General features: G+C 31.8%; 1 protein-coding gene across 2 annotated transcripts in view; it reads right to left on the reverse strand.

Annotated features, from left to right (window-relative positions):
* LOC111512246 (uncharacterized) overlaps positions 1-14,439 on the reverse strand; it is a 134,023-nt gene that overhangs the window by 41,676 nt on the left and 77,908 nt on the right. Inside the window, exons 1-2 of one of the 2 annotated variants that reach the window (XM_074185599.1) lie at positions 12,523-12,932; positions 8,303-8,539 (exon numbers count right to left, since the gene is read on the reverse strand). In XM_074185599.1, coding sequence (XP_074041700.1) covers positions 8,303-8,539; positions 12,523-12,562 — 277 coding nt within the window. In that variant the 5' untranslated portion in view covers positions 12,563-12,932. Of the gene's footprint in view, positions 1-8,302; positions 8,540-12,522; positions 12,933-14,439 lie in introns of those variants that run through there. The other variant, XM_074185598.1, reaches the window with a different exon arrangement.

Here is a 14,439-nt window from a genome sequence, read left to right on the forward strand (position 1 = left end):
GTTAAGACAGCCTATGAACATTATTTTGGTGTGAAAGTTGGGGACAAAGATAAATCATGGGCTCCTCATATATGTTGTAATTCTTGTTCCGTCATATTGCGAGAGTGGCTGAAAAATAAAAACCGGGCAATGGCTTTTGCAGTACCTATGGTTTGGCGTGAGCCTACCAATCATGACTGTTATTTCTGCTTAACTCCTCCCATTGAGCAAGGTTTATCTATGAAGAAAAGAGGAACGGTTAAATACCCTAATCTCCCATCTGCTCTTCGGCCTGTACCACACTCAGACAATTTGCCAGTCCCTTCTCCACCCCAAAACTATGAAATTTTAGAGAAGGTGATGAACACTGTTTAGAAGGAGCAACCCATCCTTCTACATCCTATGACCCTGATTTTGAGGTAAGCGATAGGTCTAGTGATCCGCACAGAATTAGTCAAGCAGAGTTGAGTGACCTTATAAGAGATCTTCGCTTGTCTAAGGAAAAGGCTGAGCTGTTAGGGTCAAGACTACAACAGTGGAATCTTCTAAAACATGATGTGAAAATATCTCATTACAGACAGCGTCAAAAAGATTTGCTTCCTTTTTTTGAGAAAAAAGAAAACCTCCTAGTTTGTTCTGATGTTAATGGTTTGATGGACTGCTTGAATTTGGATCACACTCCATCTGAATGGAGACTGTTTATAGACTCTTCAAAACTAAGCTTAAAAGCTGTACTTCTGCATAATGGAAATCAGCTACCCTCTATTCCTATAGGTCATGCAGTTCACATGAAGAAAACGTATATAAATATGAAAACACTTCTCCAATCAATCAAATATGAACAACACAAGTGGCACATCTGTGGTGATCTGAAAGTCATTGCTATACTCCTAGGAATGCAATTAGGGTTCACCAAGTACTGTTGTTTTTTGTGTCTGTGGGACAGTCGGGATAGAAAATCTCACTATAAAAAAATGAACTGGCCTACACGAGACCTAAACCTTAATGAGAAAATGTAGTTTACGAGCCTCTTGTAGATCCTAAGGATGTTCTCCTTCCCCCATTACATATTAAGTTGGGACTAATGAAAAACTTTGTGAAGGCCATGGACCAGGAAGGACAAGCTTTTAAGTACTTGAGAGCAAAGTTTCCCAGGTTGAGTGATGCTAAAGTCAAGGAAGGCATCTTTATTGGGCCTCAAATCCGTGAAATCGTAAATGATCCTGCTTTTGACATGATTTTAACAGGAAATGAAAAAAGAGCCTGGGAAGCCTTTAAGGGGGTTGTACATGGGTTTTTAGGTAACAAAAAAGATGATAACTTCACAGCATTGGTTAAAGAGCTTCTTCAAGCTTACCACCAACTTGTATGCAACATGTCCTTAAAAATTAATTTTCTTCACTCTCATCTTAATTTCTTCCCCCAAAACTGTGGAGCTGTGAGTGACGAACATGGAGAAAGATTTCATCAAGACATTGCCTTAATGGAACAGAGATATCAGGGCTGTTGGAATGAAGCAATGCTTGCAGACTACTGCTGGTCTGTGTGTAGGGATGCTCCAGAAGTGTTTTATAAAAGACAAGCTAAACGACAGCGATCTTACAATGAATCGGATGGACTTAATTGAAATTTGGTGGTACAAACTTCTTTTATTTGTCAAAACACTAAGAATAATGTTTTTTTTTATTAATTTTGTTCTTAAAATATTCTAAAAGAAACATAACAATATTGTTTTATGTACTTTCACTTTTCACGTATAGTATAACTACTCTTTAAGATTGAGTACTGTCTATCTCAAAAACCAGAGCTAATAAAAATTTTTCATTGTTATTTTCGTTTTTATCACTCCAAAATTAGTAGAAATTGACTAATTTAGTGTAGGAAACATTCAAAAAATATTTTTTTGTTGTGTTGTGTTATTTATCATGACTTCAGAAATGGACGGCTTTATAATTGATGAATCCATTTGCTTTCAATGTAAATTCTAACAATTTTCACTGTTGTATATGGGTGCAATAAGTAGGTAGTGTTTCTGTAAATTTTATTATATCGCCATTTAAACTTTTTTAATCGACCTTAGTACTTATAGAAACTACAAATATTCATGAAAATAATGATAGGTGATTTTAACTAACAGCACTCACATCTTTTTGAAACTATGGTGAAATACCATTTTTGTCATATTGCTTTTTATATATATTTGGTTATGTTTTAGTTGTTTTTGGCTTTATCAGAATTGATTTTTTTTTTGTAGTCAAATGTCAGATGGCTGGGACACATTTTTATGGGAGATTTTGTTGAAACTTTAAATAGCAAGTGTATGTTAAGAGTTTTAGACTGATATTTCTAATGTCATTGTTGAGTTATTTGTTTTTTCACCTATCTACTGCCTTGGAAACAAAAATATGGAACGCCGTTTTACTTTTTATTGTCACAAATATTCATTCCTCAATTTATTCACCTAACAATTTATTTGTTTGAATTTAATTGATTCATGCATTTGCTGGAAACATTAAAAACGATTGTTCGCAAAATTTGTTCTATTTTAAATGACACTTGATTTAAAATGTTACATGAATAAAATTGTTACTTAAATAAAAAAGACTAATGAAATAACTTGAAGCTTTTATTGATTCCGAAGAAAAATATTGTTTCAGAGTATTGGAAAATGAAACGCCAATTAACTGCCAATTTACTATATATTATGCTGAAAAATAATCTATATACATATAGTTCAACTCAGCAAACATTTTTATTCAACAGTCAATGGAATGTATTATTCAAGCAAATTCAACAAACGTTTCAATTCCGCATATAATTTTGACCTTTGAATTAAATGTTAGTTATTTATATGACTGTTGAATTATAATGAAACTTTAAATTCACTTTCTGAAAGTAAGTTTGGGAATAAAATTTCAATGAATATATTTGAATGACTGTCAAAGTTTTCCCATGAAACATTGTTGGTAATAAAAATAGACTTTCGTTTGTCTGAAAATATAGCAAATTAACTTTCCATCCTAAATATTTTTCTATGAATAATAAAGATTGTTATATTTCAATTTTATTAAAAGTATTGAATATTTCCAACATTCACTTTAATGCATTCAATTTAAAATTTGGTTACAACTTTTGTGCAAAACAGTCTCAAGCAAGTATCATTTCATTTCATCAATCTTTTTAAAAAGCTAATTTCTGACAAAGAATTAAATTTTTTTGATGATTTAAACAGTTTTTTGTATTTGAAAGATACATTTAAAACGATTGTTGATAATTTTAATTCGGCGCTGGTATCGAGCGGATTTATCAAGAACTTCAAGTGTTACATATGGCAACATGCTAGTTCATTTATAGTACGACAAAACGCCGTTCAACCGTGGCGCCGAATAAAAATTATCAACAATCAATTTAATTCATGTATCACCTAAATGCAACAATCAAAACAATTCATTTTTACAAAACACTAATAGAAAGTAAAACGGCGTGCCACGCCGTTTTACTTTTTATTGATATTCCTTCGAAAAGAATTGAATTATTGTGTTTGTTGAATTTCACTGATACATAAATTAAATTGTTTGTTGATAATTTTTATTCGGGCTAACGTCGGGCGTATTTTTGAAGAACTACATAACTGCATATAATATGTATGTCATTGGACATAGTACGGTAATAATCCGTTCGACCGCAGCGCCGAATAAAAATTATCAACAAACAATTTAATTCATGTATCACTGAAATTCAACAAACAAAATAATCCAGCTCATTTCAAAGGAATAATAATAAAAAGTAAAACGGCGTGGTGGTATTTTGTAAAGATGAATTGTTTTGATTGTTGCTTTTAGGTGATACATGAATTAAATTGATTGTTGATAATTTTATTTGGCGCTGCGGTCGGACAGAATATTGTGTTACTATCACTAGACTATCATGTTGCCAGATTTAAAAATTCAGCTTCTGCAAGAATCCGCTCAACGCTAGCGCCGAATTAAAATTATCAACAATCGATTTAATTCATGTAACTATAATTATCAACAAACAATTTTATTCATGTTTCACAGAAATTGTAGTAAATAATTCGATAGTTACAAAAAAGTATATATGACAAACATTTACTTCCAAAAATTTCAAACAATGAATCTATATTATAACTGTTCGCCACTTTTCATCAAACAAATTAATTCATGTAACATTTTAAATCAAGTGTCATTTAAAAAAGAACAAATTTTGCAAACAATTGTTTTTAATGTATCGAACAAATGCATGAATCAATTAAATTCAAAAAATAAATTGTTAGTTGAATAAATTGAAGAATGAATATTTGTGACAATAAAAAGTAAAACGGCTTTCCATACAAAAATGTATCTGCATGGAAAATATGAAAATTTGGTGGGAACCCTGTGTAGTGGAGGCGAGTTCATAGTGAACGAAATATTTTATACTATCAAATGTAAATAACTTCTACAGAGTGTGCCTGGTAGTACTTATTAATTAGAACCTTTACTTGAACATTCATCCCATATTCAAGGCTTCGTCTGATGGTTGTTAACTATTTTCAGTAGGCGACATTCAACACATGAAGCTACCAGAACTCTAAAAATTTGAATTTCAATCACATTCACTCATAATTTCATTTTTTATAGGTTTGAAAAAATTATTAAAAAATGATAAATCTTGGATGGCCCACTCTGTATATATTATACCCATTTCACAAAAGATTGATAAATCTATACAACCTGTAAGTTGGAGACATGCCAGCTCTCATTCGTGATTAGTCCGTCGAAGTTTTTTGTGAAATATTATAATTATAATAATTATTGCATCACCAGTCCCAACATGTAGTAAAAAGAACCTTCTATGGCATTAAGATATTATAATTGAGGAGAAATGTGTATTTGAAAATCATATGATGATAAAACACTTAATATAATTTCTGTGTCAAGAAAAACTGATGAATATAAAAAACTAGGAATCTCATTCAATTTTTTTTTTAACATTTGGAACTAAGGAATATCTTAAAAATAAAATAGAATACACAAAGGAGTTTACTTTTTTGATGACAAAACGGAAATTTCTATAAACAAAATAAAACCAGAAAAATATTGAAAAAAGTAAATTACATCGAATCTCACTAAATACTTTTCAAACTTGGTTCCGGTGTACAGAAAAAGTTTTTTAGTTGGAATTACTTTCTTCAGTTTGTATTCAATAACGTCAATCATTAAATAAAGATCAACAATTGAAATGACTGGGTAGAAAATCACCTCTAATAAATACTTTTGAAATTAAATACCTCTCTCAAAAAATGAACAGCAATGTTCATTTTTGTAAATTTGGGTTATCTTAATTTTATTATATTGCTTATCATTCGTTTCATGAAAATGTTAATCAACATACTTATTCATTCAATTCAATATATTTGGTCAGGTGATATATCAGATCCTTCTTAAATGAGTATCAAAGTCCTTTTTAATGACTAACTCACAGTCAATTTTACTTGCTTTAAAAACGTTTCTTATCAGTGATTTATTTTTTGTAATGGATGTGAATTGGCAGCCACATTAAAATCATTTTCTTGATTTGTAATAAACCACAGATCTTTGCTGGAAATTTTTTATATAACATGATATAAAATTGCAATTTGTTAGTTTGAGTACAAGATGTTTGAACAAAGTAACACAACATTGCTGCAATAACAGAAAAATTAATAACACAATATATTTCAATATAATAAATAATGAAAGTAACACCTCAAACAAATGGTCATTTTGATATTCCAATTTGAATTTAAAAAAAATTGGCAAAATTAAAATAATTCTAATTCATATTTTCTCTATTATATGACTTTATAAAGAAATCATTACTGAAATATGTTAGTTGAAGCATAAATTAGACTTTGAAATTATGAAAAGTAGTTTATGCCAATGTGTGCTCTTTATATCCAGTAACTAAATCCAAGTTAGTTTACATATAACAGTTTTTGTGTGCAGAAAGATACCTGCATAATCATGATCTTGTGTCAATAACTGATAGTTTCTTTGAATGTGGTTAATAATGTTTCTTGTTGATTGTTAGATATGCGAACTTACAATGCTTTATAAACTGTTAACAAATTTGAAATTGTAGCTATTACACACAATATTTTTTTTCTGTATTCATTCCTTCATTCAAATATTTCTGTAATAGTATTTTCATATTTCCAATTTCATTTTCTTTTTCAATTTTTCTTTCTCTTAGATTTCAAATCTGTTAATAAGTTTGTAGACAATGTCCGAACCTCTAATATTCATATCATTTCTGGTATATTTCTAATATTATTTCTCGAATGCTTTGATGGCTCCAAAACTTATGACAAATTATTTAATAAAATATTATTTATATACAATACCTTTTAGGATTGTGTCTAATATAACATAATTTTTTTCTTCCATAATATTGTAAAACTGTAGTTCGCGATGTTCTTTTACAGGACTGAATTTTAAATACATCCTGACAACATAAACCCACAGTGTGTTACTGGTATTGAGGTGAAAAACAACCAAAGCAAATAGAAACTGATGGATTTCCTTATCTTGAAAGACATTTTTCACCCAATATGGTTTCCTGTTTTCACCTTAGGATATTGTTATATTTTGGTTGATATAAACAAGCTATTTTTCTATATTTTGTTTTCTTCAAAGTTCACATTGTAAGAGTAACAATGTGATAAATCATCATGGTTCTAACACCAAAATCTATTATAATAGAAAAGAAACCAAATTTCTAGAGATTTGCTGGAAAGATTGCTTGGAATATTACATATCATTCATGATAAATAAAGTAAACTCCTATTATTGATGTGATTGTCAAAATATTAGATTTACGGTACATATGTCACATATGAAAAAACTGATTTGACTTGGTGACAGTTTTGTTGGTAAATGAACCTGTCTAGAGAAAGGGAAGATAGGTCCATATCCCAGGCAGGTCACATTTTTTCAATTAAGTTTTTCATTTATACATGGTTTGTATTTTTATTACAAACGTTAACTTCTTTTTTATCACCCATAATCCAGTCTTGTTGTACCACGTTTCTCGGATGAATGTACCTTTTGAATCCTGTCAAGGCATGCCACATTCACATCCAACATCATCAAAAACTAAATGTTTCTGTTGGAATGTTAGGTAACCTTATTACAGAACCATTCTCTTTGAAGGCATCGCCAATTTGTCACATGGTATACAAAAAACAGTATTTTATAAGACAATTCAGATAATGAAATTTATATAATACACAATAATATAAAAACAGTATCAAATAAAAACGAAAGCAGGCACAGGACTCAAATATTCTTTCATAGAATAAAAAACGCTTCGATAGAACAAAGTAGCGAGTTATACAGATTTACATTGATTGAATTGTTCTTTGACTTTTGAAGTCCAAATTTGCCTGGTCTAATTAATTGACACATTCGTGTGCTGAATCTGTGAAAGTGAGCATTGACTGCATAATCCCTTTTCTTGTCATGTATTTCCCATAAAGAGTGTATGCTTTTTGATTTCAGAGTAGTCACCCTCAGATATAAAATACTGATGCCAGCATTTTTCCCAATCCTTGAATCAGTTCTGATATGCACTTTTTGGTACAAACTTTGCTGCTAAATGCTTCACGCCCAAAATTTAAAAAAAAATTGAATGGCATGAGTCAACTGACATGCTGAAATCCTCAGCAACTTCTCTAATAGTGATTCGACGATTTTCCACAACAATTTTCTCCACTTTCTCAACATTTTCATCGGTTGTTGATGTGCTGGGGTGTACAGGGTGAGCGTCGTTCTTCATATCTCCTAGACCTTCTGTGAAAATCTTATACCACTCGTAAACATTTTTCTGACTCAAAGTACAATCACCATATGCCACTGTCAACATTTTAAGTGTTTTTGATCTCTTAATTCTTTCTTTACATAAAATTTGTTACACTCTTTGAACCAATTTATATGCATAGCAGAAAATTTCTGAACACGCAAAACAGTTCTAACTTTTATGTCTCTCACCAGGCAACTAAACATGCTAAACAGCTTAAACTGCGAACATAGGTTCAAGGCGAGTGTACCAACATAAAAAATGAAAAAATTGCTAATTGAATGTACTTAATCCTCTAAATTTGAACTTTCACCTTATTTTTTGAACATCATTATAAATAAGAGAGGACACAATACTGAGTCTTGAGGTACTCCGTAATTAATTATTGAGGAAGTTGAGTAATGGTATAAAAAAAATCATTCTTGACATATGGGTTCAGTACACTAGACAGAAAAATATAATAGGGTTCAGAAACTCCACTTACAGATTTGCAATGTAGCCTTTGAAGTGAATCTAGGACCAGTCTTTATTTCCTGTTGTTCTTGATAACTTTGGGCCAATGAGTCATGATCGAGTAACCTTTGAGCTTCCAAGGATGATTCGATGTCATTTGCCGTATACTTTTTGTCTTGCTTCATGGTTATATTATTTTTCTTGGCCTCTTCTAGAAATGGATAATTACGATTTGGCACACTGGAATTGACATCACATGGCAAGCTCCCTGAAAACAAGAGTAAGCAATTGACAAAATATTCCTGATAAATCTTGCAGAGTAATAACCAAGTGTAGAATATTTATGTATGAAATGGACGAGAGTAGTAAGTCACTCTAAACTCTGACTGAAGGAAAGTAGCAAACTCTGATTGGGTCAATTCAAACATGGCTAGATCTGCATTTGAATTTTGCCACCTGTTGCATTTTTGTTTACTTCTATTCATTGCTAGAAATCGTATATTGAAGTAAGAACCTCGTTAATCCTTAACTTGCACTAGTTTCGAGTTCTGAGGGTTATTGTTTGTGTTTAGGTAAAGACCTGAAAAAAAGTTTTTGTACTTTTTTTAGCATGTCACTACGGGATAGTCTTTGAGGATATCATACAACACAAGACTATTCAAGTTTGGAACGAATTTATGAGTTAAATACCACCTTACATGTTTTGTGGTTGAATTCATGGCAAGCTCTAAGTATAAAACTAAGTGTTATGTAGTATTCTGCCTTTAATTTCATTGATTAGTTCTATCAAAAAATTGTTCATGGAGAAACCGATTTCATCTTACCAAAGTTCTGTTTCTTCAAGGGTTTTGTTCAATAGGGTTATTTTCAAGCTGTCAGCGCTTGAACGAATTTTTAATTTTTTATATATTATATAGTCAGAAAATTCTTTGTAGAACATAACAAAAAGAAGAGGTCTGCAAATTGAACTCTGCAGGACTCCTGAAGTGGGTTAATCTTATTGAATTCTATTATTCGATATAATCTTATTGAATCGAACGAAGTATTCTCGATTAGACAGATACGCCTGAAAAAAAAAGAGGTATTTGTGGTGAAAGAGTAGGGATGTAGCTTTATAACCAAGACTTGATTGACAGTCAAATGTGTTTGCTAATCAGTATAATGGTGTCAATTTGTGATTCATCAATATAATCACTAAATATACAAAAATTGGTTATGGTTGATCGCTCATTGATAAAGCCATGTTGTTCACTGATAAGTACTGGAGCAACCTAATGACAAATCCTATTATATACAATTTTTTCAAACATTTTTGAAGGAGCTGCGAGTACTGTAATAGGTCCCTAATTCCTTAGGATAGTATTTGTGATTTGTGTAGTGGTGTTATTTGACCAACCTTAAATCTGTTCCGAAGCATATTGTTCTTCAAGGATCTACTGAGTATAGTTTGTAATAAGGCTAGTAGGATATCTGCATATGCTTTAAAAAAGTAGGTGGGAATATCATCCGTACCAATTGCTGATTTAGGTTCTAATGACTGAATAGTGCTATAAGTATTTCATTGTGTTTGATGTCACGGATGTTAAATCAGTCTAAGTCATAGTTCCTATAATAGGAAATAGGTTGATGAAATACTAACCGTTTCGGTAGTAAAATATTTTAGGTATTTAAAATATTTTGCAATATCACATCCATTTTCAACATACTGTTTTTCATGAAAGAATCTTTAGACCACTCCAGAATTACTTTGTTTGTGTTTTATATAGTTTCAGAACTGTTTCGGATCTTAATTTGTCTTAATATGTATATTGAGGCTTTATCTCACCGAATTTTATTGCCACTAATGGTGCTCCTCAGGCAACTCATTTAGCACCACTTCTTTTCTCACTCTATTTAAGTGACATAGGGAATACTTAAACTAGCAGCATTCTTATTTTTGCACCATTCACATATATTTATCAATCAATAAACTCATAAACCACCTCCATCAAATGTCCTCATTTTTTTATTTACCACGTTTGACCAGCAAAAATTAACCAAGCTTCTATTGTAGCTAAAGCAAGAACCAATACTTTAAGCAAATCTCCAATTCATTTCTTATGTAATAAATTCGATCAATTACAAATGAATAATTCATAACTGATTTATAAGAGTGTTCTCAGAATTATGAAAGACGTGAAAATCAATCTTGGTGTTCTTGTCAAAGGGAAATGTTTTTCATAATTACACCTAAAGTAATCTATTGCTAAAGTTGAGAATTATTTCACGTTCTTTCAAAGAAAACATGAGGATCAACTAAAGAGAGAAGAGTGAAACCATTGATTATAGAATTAGGTAATTCAAGAATAATTATGTCTTCTGCATATACTAAGTTTCAGTTGAAAGGAATAAGATGATATTGATTGCTAACCCCTGTCTAAGAAATGGAAGCTCAAAGAATCAGAGTATATTCTTATATCTGGGAAAAAGTGTATTTTAAGTAGGTCTTTAGAAATTGATTGTACTCTCCTACCCATCATGAAGAAAGGTATGGCTAGTGGCAAAATTTTTGTAACAGACTAATATCAGAGAACACCTTGTACTACATTGAATATTTCAGAAGTCAATCAACTACATTGGCATTTCAAATTTCATTTTACATTTGTCAGGATGTTTGAAAATAAAGGAAGCCAAAGAAAAGACGGGCAGATTTTAGCCTCCAAAAAGTTTCTTTATTTTTGAAAGGCAAAAATTGTTAAATATGACACGTTACTGGGGAATAGAAAATTTTATTTGTGAAAAATACTTCGAATTTACTCAGTAACTAATCCGAGTGAACTAAAAAGTTTTCCTTTTTTAATCTGTATGTTTTCCATTGTAATTTTGATTTTTTTTCTGACCATGGAAGGGGGAAATACCCAGAAAAGTCGATAAAAAATATATTTTGTAAATTTGATATGAACTTTGTGTATGTTATATTTATGAATTTCATAAATTGGTGCTAGTTCTTGATCAAGATTTATAATTATCACTAACGTGTTATTTTAAGTAAAAGGATTATTGGAGAGATTGATGTCGGGTAGATTAATATAATTTTATATTTTTGGAAAAGAATAGTTTTGGTTTTTTACTTCTAATGTATTTCTCCTAAAAATGTACCCTTTTCAATTTAATTTCATTATCATTTGTAAATATTTTTTCCATCCATGATTTTGGTAAAACACAGTTTCAACAACTCATCAGTAGTAGGTATTTAGGAGAATTTGTTCAATGAATACCTCTAATTCTTTCATTTATGTGTTCCAACCAAAAACAAATATGGGAAGGCAAAATCTGCCAAATACTGAAAGCTTGATTTGGACTGTGGCGGAGCAGGCTGTTTTATCATCTTCCAGAAACAGCATGCCGAATCTTCTAACAATGAAAGTGTCTTCATATGATTCAGACAACAGAAGTGAGCCTGTTGAAAAACAGTTCATTCCTGCTGTAATCTAACAATTGTTTGGTAACATTCTTTGAAGAATGTATAAATGCCTTCTTGCATTCCAGGTATTCAATGTTTGTTTGGCAAAGCTTAAAGTGATGCTAATGATAGGTTCTTGTCTGATGAAACCACTTGCAGCGCTGCCCCTCACAAGAAAGTCAGCAGCTTCATTACCTTCCAGTCCAGTGTGGCCATGAATCCATATTAAAGACAATTTTTTGAGTATTTTCTGTCATACTAACAAATCTACATATGTGACAGATGTATGTAAATCATGGGAGTTTGGAATATTGACTCCAGATTAATTTCTCCAAAAAGCACTTTTTCACAAACCCAAATGTCATGTCTCTTATTAAAGTAACTTGTCAAATTTGGATCTATCTTATGTAGAATACTGCTGGCACCCTTATTCCACTTTTGATTTGACTGTGAGTCACGCAAGTGGAATGTTGTATCATTCATTTATCAAGTTACCTATCATTTTTCATGAGTAATACTTGTTTCAATTTAGTATGAATTGAGAAAAAGTAACTATGATGAGTTTCCAAATTTTCATTAATATTTATTATTTTCAATTTCTTCCCCTGCATATTTTCCCATATTTTACATTCGTATTACTCTCATTGATTTTTAACAAAAAAACTATTGAAAAATAACATGCGTACATATATTCCTGACAAATGGTTGCATAATTTATAGTATATAATGAAACATATTAGGTGTAGGCACAAGAAAAATCGATTCAATGAACGAGACATTCTGATTATACCAGAAAAAATGTAACTCACAGCGGAATGAATTCCCAGTCAAAGATTTCAGAGTCTCCATAATAAACAATCGTAGTTGTCGGTGCTTCAACAAGTAAATTTGCGGTGACGTTCGACTATCTTCCAAAATGACCCTTTGATTTCGCCAATGTTATTTTTCGGAAAACGTTAGCATTCAGATTAAAGCAGCATATATTCAACACACGGTAATTATATTATAAAGAACATGTAAAACATGAAAAGCACACAAAAATAACAGAAACAACCAATTTACAAGTCACAAAAAAGAGAATAGGTTATGTTATACGCGCATAAAAACTGCCCGACACAGCGGTTTCAGTTTGTTCGGAGTTGGCCTTGAGTTGTTCCCGATAGGTATTTATTCAAGCTGCTGGCAAAAAGATCCACAACAACAAGAATAGACAATTTGAGCTCACATTTTTCACATTATAAATAATAAATAATCCCCTTAAGAATCACAAGTCACTATCAATGAACATTGAACAATAAAACGCAAACTCCAAACACCACCTCACTCACACGCCTATCAACGATACGATAACGAAACACAGTGGTGGCACTGGCTGGCGAGAAAGGAAACATTTTATGGTGTTGGTGACTAAAGGGAATATTTCAAAACATACTTAGTTGAAAGATTCAAAAGGGATGAAGTTTGTAATCAAATAAATCTGAATTATAAAACTATGAATGGAAGTTATAGAAATGACGGAAACAAAGGGAGTCACTGGACGACAGGAAATCAATAATAATAATTAGCGCCCTGAAGCCACAAGAATTGGCTTGTTTGGATTCTGGATGGAGAACAGAATATTACGGATTAGTTTGTCGATTCCTAAGAACTACTGACCGATAACATGCTTAAATTCGTTTTATAAGTTGTTTATGAGCATCTTATACACACGAATACTCACTGCAGCTTACCGAGTGTTCAAACAGATATATGAACTGAGGGGGTTAAAGAGAGGAGTCGCTGGATGTAAAGTGATCGTGCTCAACGATAGATGTGAAACGCAGGACTCTATATAGTATAAGCGTAACCTATCTACGGCCTCGATCGATAAAACCATAGGGCATTTGATACAACATCACAAAAAAAAGATTTAGAAAAGCTGAATACACTTATTTGAATTAATGAATCGAAGAGGTTTTTTGTATTAAAGTGTATAATTTTTAAAATTCTTGCAAAGCGCTTTCGACTTTCGTCATCATCAGTGCTCACCTGAAAGTAAGTGATCTAGTTGAAAAGGGAATTTAGTAATAATTGAAGTTGTAAAATTTTTTGAGGTTGAGAAATTTGGAAAAATTGTTTGAGATTACTTACTTCCTGTTGCCTGACAAGTAAGTAACCTTAAAAAATTTTACAACTTCAATTATCACTAAATTCCCTTTTCAACTAGATCACTTACTTTCAGGTGAGCACTGATGATGAAGAAAGTCGAAAGCGCTTTGCAAGAATTTTAAAAATTATACACTTTAATACAAAAAACCTATTCGATTCATTAACATCGCAAAAGCTCATCCTGCATTTACTCAGATGCCTTGCGATGCCTGACAACATAGTGAGATGCCTTGAAAAACTGATACTCTGGTGGACTCGCTTCACCATAATATCTGCTCAGGTTAGAGTCCAAACAGAGTGGTTTCAGTGGTAGAGAGTATTTCAGAGCGATTCCCTTAGTGTGCTTATTTTCTACATCTTACAATTGTCATTACCCGTTGCGCTCAGGGTATAACTGTGAAAACCTCGGAAAGCGGCGAAACTAGTCTCCATCAGTCTTTAAGGATGGTTGAAGAGTACACGCATGCTGTCGGTATAAAATTCGGGATAGACAAATATGCAACGGTTCATCTCAAATGAGGGCGATTCGGGGATTACAGTGAAGATGTGCGGCTCGAAAATGGAAGCATTCTGCACCA

The sequence above is a fragment of the Leptinotarsa decemlineata genome, unplaced genomic scaffold, assembly GCF_025532065.1.
Source record: "Leptinotarsa decemlineata unplaced genomic scaffold, Ldec_3_MD MMD2_tig00078346_RagTag_RagTag, whole genome shotgun sequence".
NCBI classification, from domain to species: domain Eukaryota; kingdom Metazoa; phylum Arthropoda; class Insecta; order Coleoptera; family Chrysomelidae; genus Leptinotarsa; species Leptinotarsa decemlineata.